The following is a 23,688-nucleotide window of genomic DNA, read 5'->3' on the forward strand; positions in this document are numbered from 1 at the left end:
CACACTCCCTCTATCTCTCTCTTTCTCTCTCTCGCACTAATTTTCTCTCAATCTTTCTTTCTCTCTCTCTCCCTCTCTCTTTCTCTCTCTCTCTCTCTGTTTGTATTGTTACTTTCTATGTGGTTCTTGTGAGGCTTGTTCCTTGTAAATGACATTTGAGTGCCTTGGTGTGCGTCATGGTGTGTGTGTGTGTGTTTTTTCTCCTGTTGTTAGAGAGCCACAGCCCAAACAGACAGACACAGCGTGGCGGACAGTAGTAACTGGTAGAATAATATAATAATATCACAATAATTAAAGTCTTGCATTGTTGTGTCCTTTTCAGTGAGCACAGTATGTTGTCATACAGCTGCTCTTCCTTCCTTCCTTCCTTCCTTCCGTCCGTCCGTCCGTCCGTCCGTCGTCTCTCCTCTCTCTCTCTCTCTCTCTCTCTCTCTCTCTCTCTCTCTATACAGTTGAAGTCGGATGTTTACATACACCTTAGCCAAATACATTTAAACTCAGTTTTTCACAATTCCTGACATTTAATCCTAGTAAAGATTCCCTGTCTTAGGTCAGGTAGGATCACCACTTTATATTAAGAATGTGAAATAATAATAACAGTAGAGAGAATTATTTCTTTCAGCTTTTATTTCTTTCATCACATTCCCAGTGGGTCAAAAGTTTACATACCCTCAATTAGTATTTGGTAGCATTGCCTTTAAATTGTTTAACTTGGGTCAAACGTTTCGGGTAGCCTTCCACAAGCTTCCCACAATAAGTTGGGTGAATTTTGGCCCATTCCTCCTGACAGAGCTGGTGTAACTGAGTCAGGTTTGTAGGCCTCCTTGCTCGCACACGCTTTTTCAGTTCTGCCCACAAATGTTCTATAGGATTGAGGTCAGGGCTTTGTGATGGCCACTCCAATACCTTGACTTTGTTGTCCTTAAGCCATTTTGCCACAACTTTGGAAGTATGCTTGGGGTCATTGTCCATTTGGAAGACCCATTTGCGACCAAGCTTTAACTTCCTGACTTATGTCTTGAGATGTTGCTTCAATATATCCACATCATTTTCCTTCCTCATGATGCCATCTATTTTGTGAAGTGCACCAGGCCCTCCTGCAGCCAAGCACCCCCACAGCATGATGCTGCCACCCCCGTGCTTCACGGTTGGGATGGTGTTCTTCGGGTTGCAAGCGACCCCCTTTTTCCTCCAAACATAACGATGGTCATTATGGCCAAACAGTTCTATTTTTGTTTCATCAGACCAGAGGACATTTCTCCAAAAAGTTCAATCTTGTCCCCATGTGCAGTTGCAAACCTTAGTCTGCCTTTTTTATGGCGGTTTTGGAGCAGTGGCTTCTTCTTTGCTGAGCAGCCTTTCAGGTTATGTCGATATAGGACACGTTTTAATGTGGATATAGATACTTTTGTACCTGTTTCCTCCAGCATCTTCACAAGGTCCTTTGCTGTTGTTCTGGGATTGATTTGCACTTTTCACACCAAAGTACGTTCATCTCTAGGAGACAGAATGAGTCTCCTTCCTGAGCGGTATGATGGCTGCGTGGTCCCACAGTATTTATACTTGCATACTATTGTTTGTACAGATGAACGTGGTACCTTCAGGTGTTTGGAAATGCTCAAGGATGAATCAGACTTGTGGATGTCTACAATATTTTTTCTGAAGTCATGGCTGATTACCTTTGATTTTCCCATGATGTCAAGCAAAGAGGCACTGAGTTTGAAGGTAGGCCTTGAAATACATCCACAGGTACACCTCCAATTGACTCAAATGATGTCAATGAGCCTATCAGGAGCTTCTAAAGCCATGACATCATTTTCTGGAATTTTCCAAGCTGTTTAAAGGCACAGTCAACTTAGTGTATGTAAACTTCTGACCCACTGGAATTGTGATACAGTGAATTATAAGTGAAATAATCTGTCTGTAAACAATTGTTGAAAAAATTACTTGTGTCATGCACAAAGTAGATGTCCTAACCGACTTGCCAAAACTATAGTTTGTTAACAATACATTTGTAGAGTGGTTGAAAAATGAGTTTTAATGACTCCAACCTAAGTGTATGTAAACTTCTGACTTCAACTGTATATACAGTGCCCTCCACTATTATTGGCACCCCTGTTTAAGATGTGGTCGAGGACTTCCAAAAATTCTCATTTTTTAAAAAACAACATAGAACCCAAATGCAAAAAAAATAGAAAAATCCAACCTTTTATTTAAGTACATTACTTTGGTGGTAAAAAAAAAAATCACACATTTAGAAAATAAAAACTTGAAATCATGTGTCCCACAATTATTGGCACCCCTAACAGTTCCGCTGAAAATTTTAATTGATTTTTTTTAAAATATATTTTTCTGTAGTTGCTAAAGTTGGTCAGGGTATCTAATTAATTTAATTAGTAATTCATGACTTCCTGTTTCCCTGGGGTATAAATATGACGTGACACAGAGGCCTAATTCTCTTACCCATTTGTCAACATGGCAAAGACAAGAGAACACACCATTCAAGTAAGGCAGATTTGTGTCGACCTTCATAAGTCAGGCAATGGCTTCAAGAAAATAGCCACTCGCCTTAACTTGCCCGTATCTACAGTCAGAGGAATCATTAAGAAGTTTAAAACAACTGGAACAGTGACAAACAAGGCTGGAAGAGGTCCCATGTTTATCTTGCCACAACGCACAGTGAGGAGGATGGTAAGAGAAGTAAAAAAAAGTCCTAAGCTCACTGTCACAGAATTGTATCAAAGAGTGGCATCTTGGGGTCACAAAGTCTCCAAAATAACCATCAGACGCTCTCTACATGCCAACAAGCTGTTTGGGAGGCATGCAAGGAAAAAGCCTTTTCTCACTAACACTCACAAACGTAAACGTCTGGAGTTTGCTAAGCGGCACTGGGACTTCAACTGGGATCGTGTGCTTTGGTCAGATGAGACTAAGATTGAGCTTTTTGGCAACAAACACTCTAAGTGGGTCTGGCGTAAAACAAAAGATGAGTATGCCGAAAAGCACCTCATGCCCACCGTGAAGTATGGTGGAGGATCTGTGATGCTGTGGGCCTGTTTCTCTTCCAAAGGCCCTGGGAACCTTGTTAGGGTGCATGGCATTATGAACGCTTTGAACTACCAGGACATTTTAAATAAAAACCTGATGGCCTCTGCCAGAAAGCTGAAGATGGGTCGTCATTGGGTCTTTCAGCAGGATAATGATCCAAAACATGTGGCAAAATCTACACAAAAATGGTTCAGCAGTCACAATCTCAAGGTCCTCCCATGGCCATCTCAGTCCCCAGACCTCAACCCAATCGAAAACCTGTGGGGGCGAGCTAAAGAGGAGAGTGCATAAGAGAGGACCCAGGACACTGGATGATCTAGAAAGATTGTGCAAAGAAGAATGGTCAAAGATCCCTCTCTCTGTGTTCTCCAATCTTGTGAAATGTTATAGGAGGATATTAAGTGCTGTATTGTTGGCAAAAGGGGGTTGTACAAAGTATTAACATCAGGGGTGCCAATAATTGTGGGACACATGATTTCAAGTTTTTTTTTCTTCTAAATGTGTGATTTTTTTTTTTTACACCAAAGTAATGTATTTAAATAAAAGGTTGGATTTTTCTCTTTTTTTGCATTTGGGTTCTATGTTGTTTTAAAAAAAATGAGAATTTTTGGAAGTCCTCGACCACATCTTAAACAGGGGTGCCAATAATTGTGGAGGGCACTGTATATATATATATATATATACAAAAGTGGTGATAGAAAGACAAAAACAAGTGTGCTCAGGGATTCATTAAAGGTGTGTGTGTGTGTCATTCCCCTGTTAAAAAAAAAAAAGTCTAAATCACTATTGTTCCCTCTCCTGACACTATACCAGTTAGGCCTTGATGTGCTGAACTCTGCGTAACCCACAAATGAGTCACACACACACACACACACGTTACGGCAATGTAACACCAGCAGTCCTTGAGATATAGTCATCCATTTCCAGATAGCCATCCATAAAAATGACGTATTAGTGCAGTATGAAGCTATTACATTTTAATCATTTTTACTCATCCACTCTGTCCAAACTATCTCACTGTGCTGCACCTCGTCCTCCTCTCCCTCCTGTTCTCAACCTCCCGAACTCAACACCCTCTCAGTCCACTGGTTAAGCTATAGACCTGAGCTGCTTCACTGTTTGTGTATGTGTTCGGAAGCTTTGGTATGGCACCATTACCTTAAAAGGCATGCGCAAGGCCCTTAGATAGAGAACCATTGAAAAACTAATATTTCCTTGATAGCCTTGGGTCTTTTTATTAAATGTTTAACCCCTAATTAGTCGTTCCTTCTTGTCTTTTCTGGGTCAAGGTTATTGACAGTACTTATTTGTGTTGTGTTGTAGAGAGTGGTGAGTCGGTGCCCAGATTGGGATATAAACACAACTCTGTTGAATCTATTTCCTCCTCAACAGTGAGATGATGAAATGTTATTAATGGCTACAGTGTCTGAGTGACTGTAGAGACATAGCGTGCTAGCCTAGTGGGCTGACATACACATGTGCGCACGCACACACACACTCGCACGCATACACACACACACAGAGGATGAAAGCAAGGACAGACAGTAACGTGAACAGACTAATGTGTCCACTCAAGTAGAGGACAAGTAGAGATCACAGAGAACGTTCTCTTCTGTTCCGATATCACTTGAACCGGACCTGATATCACTTGAACCGGACCTGATAACACTTCAGACTGGAGCTAGCTAATGGACTCTGAGACAATGGAGAAAGATACTGTGTTTTGATTTTAAACTGGAGCACAACAGAAGCCAAGAGATAACACAGAAAATTTATGCAGCACTAAGTAACAGTTGACTTCTTAAGGAAGAACCTTCCCCTCTAAAAAACAGGTGAAAACTTGGTAAGTCAATGCTTAATAAATGCGTAGTAAATGCTCGGTAAAGAGACCCTAACATTGGATACTGTTTGCTGTGTCTCAGTTAACCACTATTCATTAAATGTACCGAAACTACTCCAGAATAACTCTAACTCTGTTGTTAAGGGAAGAAAAAACAAAGATCTTGGACATTGAAAAGATAGATGCCTCACATGAATAAGAACTCTAGTTTGGTCATGATGACATGAAAAACAGCAAAGATATTGGATAGAGAAGAGATAAATAGATACATGTTTGTGTATCATGTGAGTGAATGCAAACAAAACCAGGTCCATTCGTCAGTTTCAATAAGCTGTAACTTTTATTGCACATTCCTGTTTGGTCTTGCAACGACCTTTCACCTTTTGAACTGTTGACCTCGGTCTGGACTAGACAGTTCAGTTGGGAGTAGGGTGAAGTTACCCCTAGAAGCTGATCTAGGGTCAGAGTTGCGTATTCCACTCTAATGGTTAAGGTTAGGGTTTAGGCAGGGTAAGATGATCCTAGATCTGTGCCTAAGGGCAACTTCTACCCAAGCAGTACCGCAGTCCGGAACCAGAGAAAGAAGGATGGACATCGGTAATATCACAGAGGAGAGTAGGAAATACACGTGAGAGCCGAGAGTTTCGATTGATCCTTCAGTTCCATTGAGCTCCATAGAGTTCTGCTCCTAGTGACAGATTACTTCCTGGAGAATGTTGAGGCTTTATGACATCATTGTCTAGTCCTTCTTAATCTGGTTCCTTGAAAGTCTCCCACAAAATATACACCTGAACACCCTTCTGACACAGATACACGTCATCATTCTTAGTTAGGATTTATCTTTCAATTTTTCTGTGACAATACCTGCGACATGCTTCAAAATCTTCATTTTGGCAAACCACAAATAAATTAAAACACAAACATTCAGAGAACACAACATGACAGTATTGTTTAGGACGTCGGAAAGAAAAATATACATACAGAAACCGGAAATTTTGCTGTTCGTTTTTTACCCCGTCAACGTTTTTTTCATTGCTTTTCTTGAAAAAAAGATAGCTAGCTACCAATCACTTACCACATGCAGATATAATACAACAGAATCGATTCACTCAGTTAGTGTCTGCAAACTACCGATCTAAACTATATCACAAAATGATACTCTTTAAACCAGCAAACACCCAATTTGGAGATATTTTGTCTTATATTAATTCTTCACTTTACAGTACTTTTCTCCTCTCATCGTAACGCCCAGTGAAATACCCACAGCCAACCCTGACTTCACTGCCCACAAAAGAAGAGAGAAGACTATCATCAGCATTGGCTAAGGCCTCATCCCAAATGGCACCCTATTCCCTACATAGGGCTCTGGTCAAAAGTAGTGCATTAGATGGGTAATACAGTAGGGTACCATTTTGAAACTTACCTTTTCCCATGATTAGATACCAGATGGCGATTTCTGTAACTTTCCCCAAGGGAGCATCACAGACACAACAACCCCTCTCACACACATTATCATCCCCCCTGATGCTGAACATACTGTATAAGAACATACTGTATAAGAACATACTGCATAAGAACATACTGTATGAACATTGCCTTACACACAATGTAAAGCAAAAAATGAGATGTGCGGAGCTCTGGGAGGTGAGAGTGACAGAATGTCCAAGCAGAGCAGGATGTGTGTGTGTGTGTGTGTGTGTGTGCTTGTGAGTGAGTGAGCAGAGCAGGAGGTATGATGGCATCACTCTCACTAGTTATTCATCTGACAACAATTTCACAGCATTTAGCAGCTATCTCCCTGTGGTGCTCATTCACAGCCATGCATATAATGCATGGCATAGGATGAGGGATATGGAGGCTAGAGAGAGTGTGTATATGTGTGTGTGTGTGTGTGTGTGTGTGTGTGTGTAATTGTTATGAAACGCACACACACACGCTTCTCTTCAGCCATTTTGGATTCCAGCTGACATTTTGAGAAGCCGCCGGTAAACCTCAAAGCTTGCCACGCACCGTTCTCTCTTCCTCTTCTTCCCGCGTTCCCTCTCTTCCTCCCTCTAATCCAGACATCAATCAGGAGCTCACTGAGTTACTCTCATCTCTGAGGACACTCGTTTATTATTCCACCACTCCATCCTCACCAGGGCTCTGCTCTGTCCATCCTCATTTAGGGGTATCATCACACACAGCCACACTGGCAGTTGTGTGTGTGCTTGTGTGTGTGTGTGTGTGTGTGTGTGTGTGCACATGTATGAATACCAGCGCTAAATGTTGAGTGTGTATGTGATGATCCAATGCAAAATAGCCCCACACACACACACACACACACGACACACATACTCTGAAGTGTGTGGTGTACAGTACCATGGGGAACTAGCAGAGATGATCATTTCCTCTGGTCAGGACATCATCATCATTACCACTGTAACAACATCTCCATACAGTAATAATGTACTAATACTATTACTGGGTTACTGATGGTAAGGAGTTCAGCATAGTACATTTACCATCACATAGGAACACAATGAAAAGCCATGTTGAGATACACACATGCATGCACGCACACACCCCCTTCAGGGGCCTGGTTATTAGCTCGACCATCTGGTATCTAAATCATGGGAATTATAGCTGCTGGTCTTCCCCTACACATGATAATATGACTAGAGAGAGAGAGTGGAGAAAGATGAGAGAGAGAGAGAGAGAGAGAGAGAGATGGGGGAGAGAGCAAGAGAGAGTGGAGAGAGGAGAGAGAGGGGGGGAGAGAGAGTGGAGAGAAAGAAAGAGAGAAGGAGAGGGAGAGAGAGAGTGGGGAGAGAGAGAGGGGAGAGAGAGAGAGTGGGGGGAGAGAGAGCGAGAGAGAGAGAGAGAGGGGGGAGAGAGTGGAGAGAAAGAAAGAGAGAAGGAGAGGGAGAGAGAGAGTGGGGAGAGAGAGAGAGAGGAGACAGAGAGAGAGTGGGGGGGGGGAGAGAGAGCGACAGAGAAAGAGCGCTGTAGTTGGCTGCCATTCTCTTCATCGTTCAGAGTCTCTGGGTATAAAGCAAGTGGTTTTTTCTCCATTAGAACTCAATAACCATGTACGCAACACAGTGAGGTCTAAATGTTGCCACAGAGGGAGAAAACGAGAGAGAGAGAACGAATGCTAGAAAGAGAGATAGAGCGAGAGAACGAACGCTAGAAAGAGAGAGAGAGAGCGAGAGCACAGCTCTACATACATTACAATCTTCATGTTGCATTGAACTGTGAAAAACAGCACAGTCAAAAGAAAAGAAAGGAACAGAGTGAAAAAGAAGAGAAAAAGAAGGGGTGAATACGTGAGCTGCCGTCCTGCACTACCAGTCTATTAAACATCAACAGGCTGGTTTGTATGTAAATGTTCAGGCAGGCAGAGGGGATGGAAAGTTTGACTACAGTTCAGCGTAGTGTGGTGTCAGCTTGGAGAGAGGGATGAGAGGAGAAGAGGAGAGGAGGAGGGGAGGGAAGGTAAGCAGGGAGTGTGGGGTAAAGGGGGAGAGGAGAGGGGGATACATCTCCCTCTTCTCAATAGTCTTTCACAGTCTTTCCGCAGATCTACACACAGTCTGTCTGAATGTCCCTCAGTGTGTGCGTGTGGGTGTGTGTGCGTGTCGGAAACCCAATCCATGGACCGCTGTGACACACACTCCACTGACACACCCTCCGCTGACACACACACACACACCTCGCTCTGAACCCTCTACTCAGCCGAAGGAAGGATAAACGCAGAGAGAGAAAGAGGAGGGAGGGAACGGGAACGAGGGACAGAGGAGTGCAGCACTGGAGGGAGGTGGAGAAATGACGACTTGATGATGGCAATGATCGGCAAAGTGAAGAAGTAGACCTCGATGACGAGCGTTCGTTCGTTCATTCTTCTGAAGAGTTTCAGTGAGGTGATCAAAACAACAAAAAATAAAAATAAAAACAACTGGAGCGGTGGAGCTGTAGGGTCGAGAAGGAGGAGGAGGAGGAGTTGAATTCGCGTGGTGTGGTGCGTCGTGGTTAGCATGGCTAGCTAGCGTCATGGCCAACCTCTTTCCTCAGCCGTCAGACACAGGGGGGGAAACCCAGCCGTACTTCTCGTGGGTTTTCACCAGACTCTTAAAGGTGGCCTCCGCCTCTTTGCGGCTAAACGCCTTCTTAGACTTCCCTGCTTTCCTGCAGATACGCCCCTACGGAGAGAGAAAGGGAGAGAGAGAGAGGGAGAGAGAGACATGATTAGTACAGAATTTACATCATTCATCGCCTCAACCAATCACTGATACTATGGAGATATAACCATGCAGAAAGAGAGAGAGATAATGAGTACAGTACATCTGCATTCAACACCTCACGTATTTTCACCCAACCACCATCTTCCATCTTGGTAAAAAAAAAAGCAACAACTGTATTTTCCTCGCACACAAAGGCTAATAATATATGTGGGAGAGAAGAAAAAGAAAAGAGAGAGAGAGAGAAATAGAGTGTAGGCGTTGCATGTGACACTAAAGCTCATTGATCTCTTAGCAACAGGGGCTCAGTCTTCTCTAAAGAGCATTGTGTGGGTGGGAGAACAAAATAACACAACAAAAAGTCCCTGACTTTATCATATATTTTTTTCTATTTAGCCTCAGTGCCACAATAACAACCATGCTAAAGCTAATATAAGACGCATGGCTGATTCTGCATTTGGAGGCGTTGTGTGTTGTCTTAAATTACATAATCTAATTTATGATTCACCTCTGGAGCATAACGTGTCGGAGTCAACTCACACACCCACGTACACACATGCATGGAGAAAAAGAGAGAGAGAGAATGATAGAGAGAGAAGTGCTGAGAGAACACAGGCCAGAATGGCTCCTTTCCACCACCACGGTAAATCCGTTTCCATTGGTCACACTCAAACCCCATTAAAAAGTAATGTATTAAACAAGCGGCTCCTGTGTCTAGACGGTCATTTTGGGTCAAAGGGATCAACCAAATCTCCGTAAGGCTCTGGTGAAAAGTAGTGCACGATGCTGACTCTGTCTGCATATGAAATGGCACCCTATTCCTTATATTATGCATTACCTTAGGATGTCATTTCTGATCAGAAGTGGTGCACTACATGTGGAACTTGAGACTGTTTCAGATACAGCAATTTAGTGTCAAATTAAGGGCTTGTGTGTCTGGTCGGCCATTTTGTGTCTTGAGGATGCTGGGGATGAGTAGGATGAGGTCATAATGCTGAGTGGTCAGGTGATTAGGAACACAGTTTCCATGTCTGACTGAGCTGGTTAATGAGACTCAGTGACTCAGACAGATTAGAACATGAACATAATAAGAACTGGAGGATCATCAGCTCAGGATGAGAGACCTTTCTCCTGTCTCACAGAGGAGACACACAAAGAGACTAAGGCTCTGTCTCAAAAGTTAGAGTGGTAGGCCCACTATAGGGAGAATTTCAATTGTATGCTCCTCGCGTCCTCTCTCCGCCCTCCTCGCCTCCTTCTCAAAACCCATTGGAGGAGAAGGTCAGAGGGGAGGGACCTCTGGCTTTCTCATCCAATGGGTTTTGAGAAGGAGGCGAGGAGAGAGGAGAGAGGACACGAGGAGTATGCAATTGAGAATTTTTGTAGAATTCCATTCATTCCTATGGAGGACTGCTCCTACTAGGGAGTGCCAATACCAATGGCCATTAAATAGCATCAGCAATCCAGGGTTTATATACATCATTGGTTACAACCTGACATGGTTTGTGCCTCAAAATAGCCATCTTTGCCATGGAAAGAGGTTGCCATGGCGATCGAGATGTGTCATTACCATGGTGATTGATACTAGAGGGAGACTGGCCAGTGGCCACTGGTTAACACACAACCATTACTACACCAATTACAATACACACACACGCACGCACGTATGCACAGCAGAAACTCTAAAACCTCATTAATTATGACCAATTAACCAATTCAATTCGAACCAATTTCCTGAATTGTCTTGCACTGATTGAATTAAACTGGATATCACAGCCATTTAAGAGATAGGCCTTATTTCCCCTAATCCACCTTGCCTGGAAGAGAGAAATGTAGAGACTGACTACCATATTGTTTACATTACATCAATCAACAATATCACTCCATCGGTTGGCACACTCCATTAACGTGTGTCGATTATTTCCGTCCCCCTAGCCACCGCTGCGTTATTTCCTTCCCCTTGGCTGTGTGACGATTATTTCCGTCCCCTGTCTGACCTGTGCACTGGGAATTTCCTTCCCCCTTGCCAGGGTGACTATGTATGTCAGGGGACAGGCTGTAGTGGTGGTGTGTGTGTGTGGACAGACTAGGGACTGAAATAACTCATTCCTGCCTCAGGGCATGTCCGGGCAGACTGACGCTTAACGAGACAGAAATAACAGCGAGAGAGAGAGAGAAAGAGAGAGAGAGAGAGAGAGAGAGAGAGAGAGAGAGAGAGAGAGAGAGAGAGAGAGAGAGAGAGAGAGAGAGAGAGAGAGAGAGAGTGAGAGAGTGAGAGAGCGAGAGAGCGAGAGCGCGAGAGAGAGAGAGCGAAAGAGAGAGAGAGAGAGGGGGGGGGGCGTAGAAAGAGCTCAGTGAGGTGAAAATGCAGCCTTTCTAAAAGCTCTGTGATTTGAGATTTTAAAAAGAAAATTGAGCTTTAATTAACTATCTAGTGTTTGGAGGGAGGAGAGGGGAGGGAGGGAGAGAGAGAGAGTCAGAGAGAGGACAGGTGTGTGTGTGTGTGTGTGTGTGTGTGTGTGTGTGTGTGTGTGTGTGTGTGTGTGTGTGTGTGTGTGTGTGTGTGTGTGTGTGTGTGTGTGTGTGTGTGTGTGTGTGTGTGTGTGTGTGTGTGTGTGTGCGTGCATGTGTGCGTGCGTGAGGACGTCTTGGTGAGGTTGTATTTACATCCAGAGGGTGTTGAGGATGTAAACTACAGTATCTGTCATTGTTTATCTCCCTCGCTTGCTCACGTTCAGTGGGACACACACTTGTCCGTCATGTGAAGTGAAGTGGTTGATGGGTAATCTTGTGAATGGAGATCAGTCAATGGGCCAGGCGGCGGGCGCTCCGCTCAGGGCCCCAGTGCATCTTGGGAAGAGGATTTGGGCTTGGGATGATTGTGTAACGCCTGGCTACATGTGCCAGAGAACAGGATCAAGATAAATAATTAATGCTATGGGACTGGAGAGCTGGACATATTATCAACACGACAACATATCACTGAAGACTTGTTGTTGACTGTGGAGATTCATGTGCAATATGTAAATAGATGTACTGGTATTGCAATATGCAAATACATGCACTGGAATCAAGCACTTTAAGCATATGTTTTTGTTTCAGTCGCCTCCATCTCCTCTAACTGAAGCTAATTGTAGGGATTTTTTTTCTATTGATAATGTAAAATTAACAGCCATACAGAAAGACTCATGTGAAGGTGAAATTACAGAGCAGGAACTTCTGGATGCAATTAAAGTCTTTAAGTCCGGGAAAACTCCAGGGTTGGATGGCATACCAGTCGAGGTGTACCAAACCTTTTTTGATATACTCAGAGGACCGTTATTAGCATGTTTTAACCACTCCAATGTAAATGGTAGATTATCAGACACTCAAGAAGAAGGTCTGATTTCATTATTACTGAAACAGAATACAAGTGGGAAATATAAAGATCCAGTCCATTTAAAAAATTGGAGGCCCCTTACACTTCAGTATTGTGATGCAAAAATTCTAGCAAAATGTATAGCGCATAGAATTAAAAAGGTATTGTCGGACATTATTCATTCTAATCAGACAGTTTATTACATGGACGATACATTGGAGATAATATAAGGCAAGCACTGGAAACAATAGAACACTATGAAAAATCTGGGAAACCAGGTGTCACGCCCTGGCTCTGGGGACTTTTATATGTTGAGCCAGGGTGTTAGTTTCTATGTGTTAGTTTCTGGGTGTTAGGTTCTATGTTTCGTTTTCTATGTTCTTGTTCTAGTTTATGTGTTTCTATGTTGGCCGGGGTGGTTCCCAATTAGAGACAGCTGTGGCTCGTTGTCTCTGATTGGGATCCATACATAGGCAGCCTGTTGTGCACTTGTCTTTTGTGGGATCTTGTTCCGTGTAGGTTTGTGTTTATGACCGAGGACTTCACGTTTCGTTTTGTTGTTTTGTTGCTGTGTGTAAGTACTCAATAAAAGATGTACGCATTTCACGCTGCGCCTTGGTCCAATCATTACGACGATCGTGACACCAGGCCTGCTATTCATAGCAGACTTTGAAAAGGCATTTGATAAAGTACGACTGGAGCATTTATATTTTGGAGAATCTCTTATAGAATGGGTTAAAATCATGTATAGTAACCCTAGGTGTAAAATAGTAAATGATGGCTATTTCTCTGAGAGTTTTAAACTGTCAAGAGGAGTAAAACAAGGTTGTCCACTATCGGCATATCTATGTATTATGGCCATCGAAATGTTAGCTAATAAAATCAGATCCAACAATAATATCAAGGGATTCGAAATCCAGGGTTTAAAAACAAAGGTGTCATTGTACGCTGATGATTCATGTTTTCTTTTAAATCCACAACTTCAATCCCTCCACAGCCTCATAGAGGATCTAGATACATTTTCTAACCTCTCTTGATTACAACCAAATTATGATAAATGTACTATATTACGTATTGGATAACTAAAAAATACAATTTTTACATTACCATGTAATTTACCAATAAAATGGTCTGATGGTGATGTGGATATACTCGGAATACATATCCCAAATGAAATATATTATCTCACTCCAATACATTTTAATAGAAAGTTAGCAAAAATGGATAAGATCTTGCTACCATGGAAAGGTAAAGAGCTGTCTATTTGTTGAAAAATCACCCTGATTAACTCTTTAGTATTATCACAGTTTACCTATTTGCTTATGGTCTTGCCTACGCCTAGCGAACAGTTTTTTAAATTATATGAGAAAAAAATATATTCCATTTTATTTGGAACGGCAAGCCAGACAAAATTAAACGGGCCTATTTGTATTATGAATATGAATTCGGAGGACAGAAATGATTAAATATTAACGCATTAAACCTATCACTAAAAGCTTCAGTCATACAAAAGTTATACTTAAATCCAAACTGGTTCTCTAGCAAATTAGTAGATTGTCTCACCCCATGTTCAAGAATGGCCTTTTTCCCTTTATTCAGATTACAACCTCTCACTTTCAGCTATTTAAAAAAGGAAATAATCTCCCAAATATCACTATTTCTAAAACAAGCCATAGAAAGTTGGTTGCAATTTCAATTTAATCCTCCAGAAACGACAGAACAAATAATGCAACAAATATTGTGGTTAAACTCAAATATACTAATTGATAAAAAACCATAATCTTTTGAGAAAATGTTTAAAAAAGGTATAATCTTCGTAAATTATATCATAGGTAGGACTGGTGGAGTTATGTCGCACCTGCAGCTAACAAAAACATATGGAAATGTCTGCTCTACCCAAAATTACAACCAAATAATTGCAGCATTACCGCAAAAATGGAAAAGGAAAGTGGAAGGGGGAAAAAGTAAGGAACTTGTCTGTCGGCCCTGCATTAAAGAACATAATTGGTTAAAGAAAATTGTGATAAATAAAAAAGTATAGCAGTTTCATTTAAGGACCAAAGGATTGAGAGATGTCCCATATAGATTCCAAAATAGTTGGGAAGAGATTTTTGACGTACCGATTCCATGGCAAATGTTTATGAACTGATACGCAAAATGACGCCAGATTCAAAACTTCGAATTTTTCAATTTAAATTATTATATAAAATTCTTGCTACCAATAGAATGTTATTTATATGGGGGATACAATCTTCCCAGCTCTGCAGATTTTGCTGTGAAGAGACAGAATCATTAGATCATTTGTTTTGGTTCTGTCCATTTGTAGCTTGTTTTTGGACACAGGTCCAGGAATGGCTAAAGGATTGCAATATTTACCTGGAGCTAACCTTGCAGATAGCATTACTGGGTGATCTGAAAAGTCATAGTCAATTGATCAATAATATAATAATACTTTTAGCAAAAATGTTTATTTTTAATTCACAATCTGTAAAAGCAATGAGAATAAAAAGGTTCAGAACTTTTGTGAAACATCACAGTACAGTTGTAAAATATATGGCAAATAGAAATCCAATATGGATGGTGTTAAGAGATAGATGGGAGGTGTTGAATGGAGCTGAAGGATGGGACTAATAACAACTAACAACAACTAATAACAACAAGATAACTAATGTAAAGCATACTGTGTCCATAATAAGTATATAGGTTATAGGTTGAGAGCTTTTGTGAAAGAGCACAGTTAGAAAGATATGGCATATAGAAGCAAACCGGATGGACATCAGGAAAATGATCGGAGAGGTTGAGAGTAGAGGAAGTTCAGGAGTAAAAACGAACAAAATAGTATTATTGTAAAATTGACTGTGTACATAAAATGTATATAGTATGTATAAGTTGGAAGTAGAAGTTTACATACACTCAATTAGTATTTGGTAGCATTGCCTTTAAATTGTTTAAATTGGGTCAAATGTTTCGGGTAGCCTTCCACAACCTTCCCACAATAAGTTGGGTGAATTTTGGCCCATTCCTCCTGACAGAGCTGGTGTAACTGAGTCAAGTTTGTAGGCCTCCTTGCTCGCACACGCTTTTTCAGTTCTGCCCACACATTTTCTACAGGATTGAGGTCAGGGCTCTGTGATGGCCACTCCAATACATTGACTGTGTTGTCCTTAAGCCATTTTGCCATAACTTTGGAAGTATGCTTGGGGTCATTGTCCATTTGGAAGACCCATTTGCTTTAACTTCCTGACTGATGTCTTGAGATGTTGCTTCAATATATCCACATAATTTTCCTTCCTCATGATGCCATCTATTTTGTGAAGAACACCAGTTCCTCATGCAGCAAAGCACCCCCACAGCATGATGCTGCCACCCCCGTGCTTCACGGTTGGGATGGTGTTCTTCGGCTTTCAAGCCTTCCCCTTTTTCCTCCAAACATAATGATGGTCATTATGGCCAAACAGTTCTATTTTTGTTTCATCAGACCAGAGGACATTTCTCCAAAAAGTACGATCTTTGTCCCCATGTGCAGTTGCAAACCGTAGTCTGGCTTTTTTATGGCGGTTTTGGAGCAGTGGCTTCTTCCTTGCTGAGCGGCCTTTCAGGTTATGTTGATATAGAACTCGTTTTATTGTGGATATAGATACTTTTGTACCCTTTTCCTCCAGCATATTCACAAGGTCCTTTGCTGTTGTTCTGGGATTGATTTGCACTTTTCGCACCAAAGTACGTTCATCTCTAGGAGACAGAACGCGTCTCCTTCCTGAGCGGTATGATGGCTGCGTGGTCCCATGGTGTTTATACTTGTGTACTATTGTTTGTACAGATGAACGTGGTACCTTCAGACGTTTGGAAATTGCTCCCAAGGATGAACCAGACTTGTGGAGGTCTACCATTTTTTTCTGAGGTCTTGGCTGACTTATTTTGATTTTCCCATGATGTCAAGCAAAGCGGCACTGAGTTTGAAGGTAGGCCTTGAAATATATCCACAGGTACACCTCCAATTGACTCAAATGATGTCAATTAGCCTATCAGAAGCTTCTAAAGCCATGACATCATTTTCTGTAATTTTCCAAGCTGTTTAAAGGCACAGTCAACTTAGTGTATGTAAACGTCTGACCCACTGGAATTGTGATACAGTGAATTATAAGTGAAATAATCTGTCTGTAAACAATTGTTGGAAAAATTACTTGTGTCATGCACAAAGTAGATGTCCTAACCGACTTGCCAAAACTATAGTTCGTTAAAAATAAATGTGTGGAGTGGTTGAAAAACGAGTTTTAAAGACTCCAACCTAAGTGTATGTAAACTTCCAACTTCAACTGTAGGTATTTGCGAGATAAAAACCATATGGGGGATTGGAAGTGATGCAGACAATTACATTGATGGAAGTTACAATCTATCTGCAATATTAAAGCTGATCTTCCCCCCCTAAAAAACAAACAAACAAAAAAAAAAACATTGGATGGTCAGTTCATGGTTATATTGACAAAGTTGTTGTGAAGATGGTGGCAGCATCATGCTGTGGGGATGTTTTTCAGCGGCAGGGACTGGGAGACTAGTCAGGATCGAGGGGAAAATGAACGGAGCAAAGTACAGAGAGATCCTTGATGAAAACCTGCTCCAGAGCACTCAGGACCTCAGACTGGGGGCGAAGGTTCACCTTCCAACAGGACAACGACCCTAAGCACAAAGCCAAGACAACGCAGGAGTGGCTTCGGGACAAGTCTCTGAATGTCCTTGAGTGGCCCAGCCAGAGCCCGGACTTGAATCCGATCAAACATCTCTGGAGAGACCTGAAAATAGGGGTGCAGCGATGCTCCCCATCCAACCTGACAGAGGTTGAAAAAGTCAAGGGGTCTGAATACTTTCCGAATGCACTGTACCTACTCCACCAGTCATGCCACTATGGGTTTCTTCATGGTACCCAAACCAAAAACAGATTTAATGCGTCGCTCAGTTATGTATAGAACCTTGTCATCGTGAAATGCTTTGCAGCCTGAGGTTACTCAGGCAAAAAGCAATTTAGCTTTAAATAATAGATTTTAAAAAACATATTGTATCACAGCGCCTCTCCTCTTTCTAAACATCTAATTTAAATGTACTGTATATAAGAATATGAATATGTATATATGAATAGTGTTTAAATTGTATTTTTGTTGTCTATTGGCTTTTTTCCTATATATAACTCTTATATTTTATATATTTTTGAATTTGATGTAATATCTTATGTTGTTCTTGTCTATTACTGTTCTGTACTTTGTCATGTATTTGTTTATTTTATATGGACCCCAGGAAGAGTAGCTTCTGCATGTGCAGTAGCTCATGGGGATCCTAATAAACTAAACTAAACTGTCATAATTCTATCATAACAATGATGTCACATGTGACGGCCAAACCGCCAGTCAAACAGCTAGATGCAAGGAATGACAATCAATAACATTATGGCATAGAATGCTCAAATGATTAATTCTATGTTTTTTATGCATCAGTGTTTTGATTGAATAAGATGGCAGGTCTACAAATATGATAAATGATAGGGACATTTTAATATTTGATGACAGAGCAGGTTAAAGTGAATTCTAGAATGTAGCAGCCTTCCAGATTGCAGTGTTGCAGAATCTGACAACAAATTTGTCTGGATTACATAATCTGAGCTCTGCTCGGTCCAGACTGTCACTGTCAGAGAGGACAGGATGGGTGGAGGGGAGACAGGCTACTGGCTGACTGAATGAAGCTTGGTCAATGTGGTTACAATGAATCATTAGGCTACCAGCAGTATATAAAAAATTTTATATATACAGTACCAGTCAAAAGTTTGGACACACCTACTCATTCCAGGGTTTTTCTTTATTTTTCTACATTGTAGAATGATAGCGAAGACATCAAAACTATGAAATAACACATATGGAATCATGTAGTAACCAAAAAAGTGTTAAACAAATCAAAATATATTTTAGATTTTAGATTATTCAAAGTAGCCACCCTTTGCCTTGATGACAGCTTTGCACACTCTTGGCATTCTCTCAACCATTTTCATGAGGTAGTCACCTTTCAATTAACAGGTGTGCCTTGTTAAAAGTTAATTTGTGGAATTTCTTTCCTTCTTAATGCATTTGAGCCAATCCGTTGTGTTGTGACAAGGTAGGGTTGGTATACAGAAGATAGCCCTATTTGGTAAAAGACCAAGTCCATATTATGGCAAGAACAGCTCACATTAGCAAAGACAAACGACAGTCTATCATTACTTTAAGACATAAAGGTCAGTCTATCCTGAACATTTCAAGAACTTTTAAAGTTTCTTCAAGTGCAGTCGCAAAAACCATCAAGCGCTATGATGAAACTGGCTCTCATGATGACCGCCACATGAAAGGAAGACCCAGAGTTACCTCTGCTGAAGAGGATAAATTCATTAGAGTTAACTGGACCTCAGATTGCAGCCCAAATAAATGCTTCACAGAGTTCAAGTAACAGACACATCTCAACATCAACTGTTCAGATGAGACTGCGTGAATCAGGCCTTCATGGTCGAATTGCTGCAAAGAAACCACTACTAAAGGACACCAATAATAAGAGACTTGCTTGGGCCAAGAAACACGAGCAACGGACATTAGACCATAGAAATCTGTCCTGATCTGATGAGTCCAAATTTGAGATTTCTGGTTCCAACCGCCGTATCTTTGAGAGACGCAGAGTAGGTGAACGGATGATCTCCGCAAGTGTGGTTCCCACCATGAAGCATGGAGGAGGAGGTGTGATGGTGTGGGGGTGCTTTGCTGGTGACACTGTCAGTGATTTATTTAGAATTCAAGGCACACTTAACCAGCATGGCTACCACAGCATTCTGCAGCGATACACCATCCCATCTGGTTTGCGCTTAGTGGGACTATCATTTGTTTTTCAACAGGACAATGACCCAACACACCTCCAGGCTGTGTAAGAGCTATTTGACCAAGAATGAGAGTGATGGAGGGCTGCATCAGATGACCTGGCCTCCACAATCACCTGACCTCAACCCAGTTGAGATGGTTTGGGATGAGGTGGACCGCAGAGTGAAGGAAAAGCAGTCAACAAGTGCTCAGCATATGTGGGAACTCCTTCAAGACTGTTGGAAAAGCATTCCAGGTTAAGCTGGTTGAGAGAATGCCAAGAGTGTGCAAAGCTGTCATCAAGGCAAAGGGTGGCTACTTTGAAGAATCTCAAATATAAAATATATTTTGATTTGTTTAACACTTTTTTGGTTACTACATGATTCCATATGTGTTATTTCGTCATTTTGATGTCTTCACTATTATTCTACAATGTAGAAAATAGTCAAAATAAAGAAAAACCCTGGAATTTCTAGGTGTGTCCAAACTTTTGACTGGTACTGTATATTTCATAGGCCTGTTTTGAAGTATTTTGTTAAATATGATTATGAATAGATTTTTTTCAAATATGACTTTAAACTATTCCTGAAGGCTTGGGGAAATTAACCTCCCATGTACATCTATTCCATATCTGGCCATTTATCAAATGACATGGAGTGACCTTGTCATTCTATGTTAGCCATTTATTTTCCCCACTAACGGTTAGGATTTCTGGAGGTGATAAAGGATTATGCATTCCGACGAGGAGGTAGGAGGATGAATATAAATCTCACACAGAGTAGAGAATATTCAGAGCACAGCTGCGAAATGGCGGCCGTAATATCACAGCTAAAGATAAATCACGTCTAAAATGAGTAGATATATTTCTGCTTCTCTCTCACTCGCGCTCTATCTCTCTCTGAGATGGGGGAGAGATAGGGCTCCCTATATGAGATCTGTATCACAGTCAAACACCATTCCGATTCTGCAAAGTTTGACAGATATGAACACGGGTAGGCTACTACATTGACAGCTTTTACGCAGTATGGGTACACTAAACATTACGCATGGCGCATGAGTGTCAAGTATCAATATTCAACACCTAGGCTTAACAGTCCACTGCGTCTCATGTTTCAAAACAAAACGCACAAGGGACGGGGAAGGATAGAGACCCATGCATTAATAAAACAACTAGATCCTCACCTGCCCTTTTACGAGACTTGCGGCAAATTGCCTCATCACCGCTTCCACTGTGTAGGCGCTGGACCATCCGCGGGGGGTTAACAGCTCCATACATATCGCTCCGCCGTCCAGCACGTACCCGTTTTCCAACCGGGGGGTGAGCACCCGCATGAAAGGCGGGGAGAAGGGGAAATTGTCGGGGAAAGAGACATTCAGCAGTATGAACTCGGTGTTCGTTTCTTTCATGTCCTGCCACAGCGCCGAGTCTTTGTCCACCTGGTGGAGCTTGACGTTCCAGTCAAATAGGTTGTCGTCGACCAGCTCGACCGTTATAAAGTTGTCTCCCAACCGCCGGATCTCCTGGAGTTCCTTCATGAGTCTTCTCGTCCGGACTTGGGTGCAGTGCTGCCGGTGAGGGGCTACTGATGGTATCGAGGCACTGGTCGCTGATTTCCCAACCCCGATCCCACCTCCTCCTCCTCCGCCTCCCATTTGCTGTTTCTCCTTGGTGTCCTTGCCCTGTTGCTTATCCTTTACGGACGGTTTGTCCTTGCTGCTGTGCTGGTCCAGCTTCTTCGCTTTGATTTCGGGGGTGCTGAGGAGGTTGTTGGTCTCGTTTGTGGTCTGAGAGTGCTGCTTGGTGTTGTTCTTGGTGTTCCCCTTGGTCCCCTTTAGCGAGCCCTGGTGATGCTTGGGGTCCTCTGTGTCCCGGTCGTGAAGACGAATCAGACCGATTTTACGCAGTAGAGTGGCCATTATGTTTTCGCCGAGCGCAGGGCGATCGAGATTCACGATTCTCCCTATATAGCCAACCACTGATGTTGGACGGTGAAACCGTAAAAAAACGTCAACCGTGTGCCGCAATCCCTCAGCTATACTGCAGCCTCTGGACAGACGCTTGCATGTAGCCTAGTCCTTCTTCAGTGCATCATTCCGACGAGGTCCGACTGAAAAAACACACACGCCATTAATAAACCGATGAACTGCTGTCTATTCGATTTGCAGTTTAATAAATCTGCCACTGAAGATAAAATAATCCTATTCTATAGTAGCCTAGTGGACTGACTGTGTTGTGGCAATTGACTGCATTCCTAGTGGCAATCAATGGCTGCTGAATATCTCTGCTATTATCCAATAGGCTACATAGGGTACATAATAGATAGCTGTTTTGAAATAAGCATATACACTGTTATTCCTCTTATAAACGGTTATAATACACACATAGCACACCACCTCTATTTTAATATACACATCGATTTACCATTTATAAGTCCGTTCGGAAAAATTAAACCCCCAATGTCCTCGGTGTAACCTATGCGACGAAAAGGCGACTCTTCAGTAGCACTGGCAGCAGCTATTACAGTGGAGAGAGAGCGAGGGATATTAAACGGTTACCATCCAACAAAGCGAGCTAAAGCCTTTGATGTAACTGCAGCTGCCGCAACACTGTCTCTAATGTTAACCCCGCTAATCCTTGGCGAGGACTCACACAATCCTCGTTAGCTCGCTGCGTTCACACACACACAAATAGCAGCGGAAAGGAACGACCAGCCAGACATGGGTTGGCTTCCGCCGCTCTACCTGGTTTGAATGGTTAATGATGTGGAGAGAGAGAGGGCTAGATGTGGACGAAAGCGGAGAGAGTGAAAGTGGGCTGGGCTTTTCAGCCAATGTCATCCTATCATAGCCGATACATAAGAGCTTTTTCCCACTCCGGTGATAGAGGCCTATATGCCTCAGGGCTGGGGTCAATTCAATTTAAATTCCAATCAATTCAGAAAGCAGGGTGATGTCAGCATTAGTGGGACATCAGGTGTAGTGGTACATTTTCGTTTGAGGGTACTGTACTATGGTAATTTTGCAACCCAAGCACAACAAATGTTATTGGGTTGTTCGTGAATGTGTTCTGTGCATGGACAAATAGTTTTGGGTTAGTGTGACGTCATTGTAGTGTGTGTGTGTGGTCAGGTTTCCTAGATGGGGTGAACCGTTAAAACTCATGAAACACAGCCATACATATGAAACCTTGCGCTAGAATGACAAGGCTGTGATTCTGTCAATTATAATTCAACAATCTAGCTTTTGGTGTTACAATTAATAGTTATTGGTAGTGTTTTAAAATATACTGAATAAAAATATAAACACAATATGTAAAGTGTTGGTCCCATGTTTCATGAGCTGAAATTAAAGATCCCAGAAATGTTCCATATGCACAAAAAGCTTATTTCTCTAAAATGTTGTGCACAAGTTTGTTTACATTTAGTGAGGATTTCTTCTTTGCCAAAATCATTCATCCACCTGTCAGATGTGGCATATCAAGAAGCTGATTAAACGGCATGATCATTACACAGGTGCACCTTGTGCTGGAGACAATAAAAGACCACTCTAAAATGCGAAATTTTGTCACACAACACAATGCCACAGATGTATCAAGTTTTGAGGGAGCGTGCAATTGGCATGCTGACTACAGGAACGTCCACCTGAGTTGTCGCCAGAAAGTTGAATGTTCATTTCTCTACCATAAGCCGCCTCCAACATCGTTTTAGAGACTTTGGCAGTACATTCTAACCGACCTCACAACCGCAGACCGCGTGTAACCACGCCAGCCCAGGACCTCCACATCCGGCTTCTTCACCTGCGGAATCGTCTGAGACCAGCCACCCAGACAGCTGATGAAACTGAGGAGTATTTCTGTCTGTAAAAAATCCCTTTTGTGGGAAAAAAACGTATTCCGATTGGCTGGGCCTGGCTCCCCAGTGGGTGGGCCCTTGCTCCCAAGTGGGTGGGCCTATGCCCAGTCATGTGAAATCCATAGATTAGGGCCTAATTTATTTATTTCAATTGACTGATTTCCTTATGAACTGTAACTCAGTAAAATTGTTGAAATTGTTGAAATTGTTGTGTTTATATTTTTGTTCAGTATATAATAACCATTCATGTAAACAGTTATTATATTTTAGGAAATCAGATTTATAGTACTGTCCCACTTCCCCTGAATTGTCCTTGAATAGTGGGACAGGGACCTTTTCAGCTATAAAAATGCACAAAACGAACCTTTAATCAATTTAAATGTATTTTCCTTCATTAGATATTCTATAAATACACTGAAATATGTTGTTTTAGTTGTTCATAACATATCTGAATCGATTTTAGATGCTATATAGCAAATAAACAGATGGTGGAAGGAATCAGGGGGGT

The 23,688-nt window shown here is 42.0% G+C and overlaps 1 protein-coding gene across 2 annotated transcripts; it reads right to left on the minus strand.

The window, feature by feature from the left end:
• Window positions 1-7,793: 7,793 nt before the first annotated feature.
• LOC121571886 (ubiquitin-conjugating enzyme E2Q-like protein 1) lies at window positions 7,794-22,483 on the minus strand. Of its 2 annotated transcripts, XM_041883667.2 has the most exons (3): window positions 21,752-22,483; window positions 20,512-21,437; window positions 7,794-9,069 (listed from the first exon to the last, which is right to left on the minus strand). In XM_041883667.2, exons 2-3 carry the CDS (start codon window positions 21,244-21,246, stop codon window positions 8,938-8,940), a joined length of 867 nt encoding a protein of 288 aa, XP_041739601.1. In that variant the 5' UTR covers window positions 21,247-21,437; window positions 21,752-22,483; the 3' UTR covers window positions 7,794-8,937. The 2 variants fall into 2 exon arrangements, with proteins under 2 accessions (XP_041739601.1, XP_045078320.1); XM_045222385.1 differs by lacking the exon at window positions 21,752-22,483 and having other exon boundaries at window positions 20,512-21,739.
• Between the last annotated feature and the right edge of the window lie 1,205 nt (window positions 22,484-23,688).

This window comes from Coregonus clupeaformis, chromosome 8 (assembly GCF_020615455.1).
Source record: "Coregonus clupeaformis isolate EN_2021a chromosome 8, ASM2061545v1, whole genome shotgun sequence".
Lineage (NCBI taxonomy): Eukaryota > Metazoa > Chordata > Actinopteri > Salmoniformes > Salmonidae > Coregonus > Coregonus clupeaformis.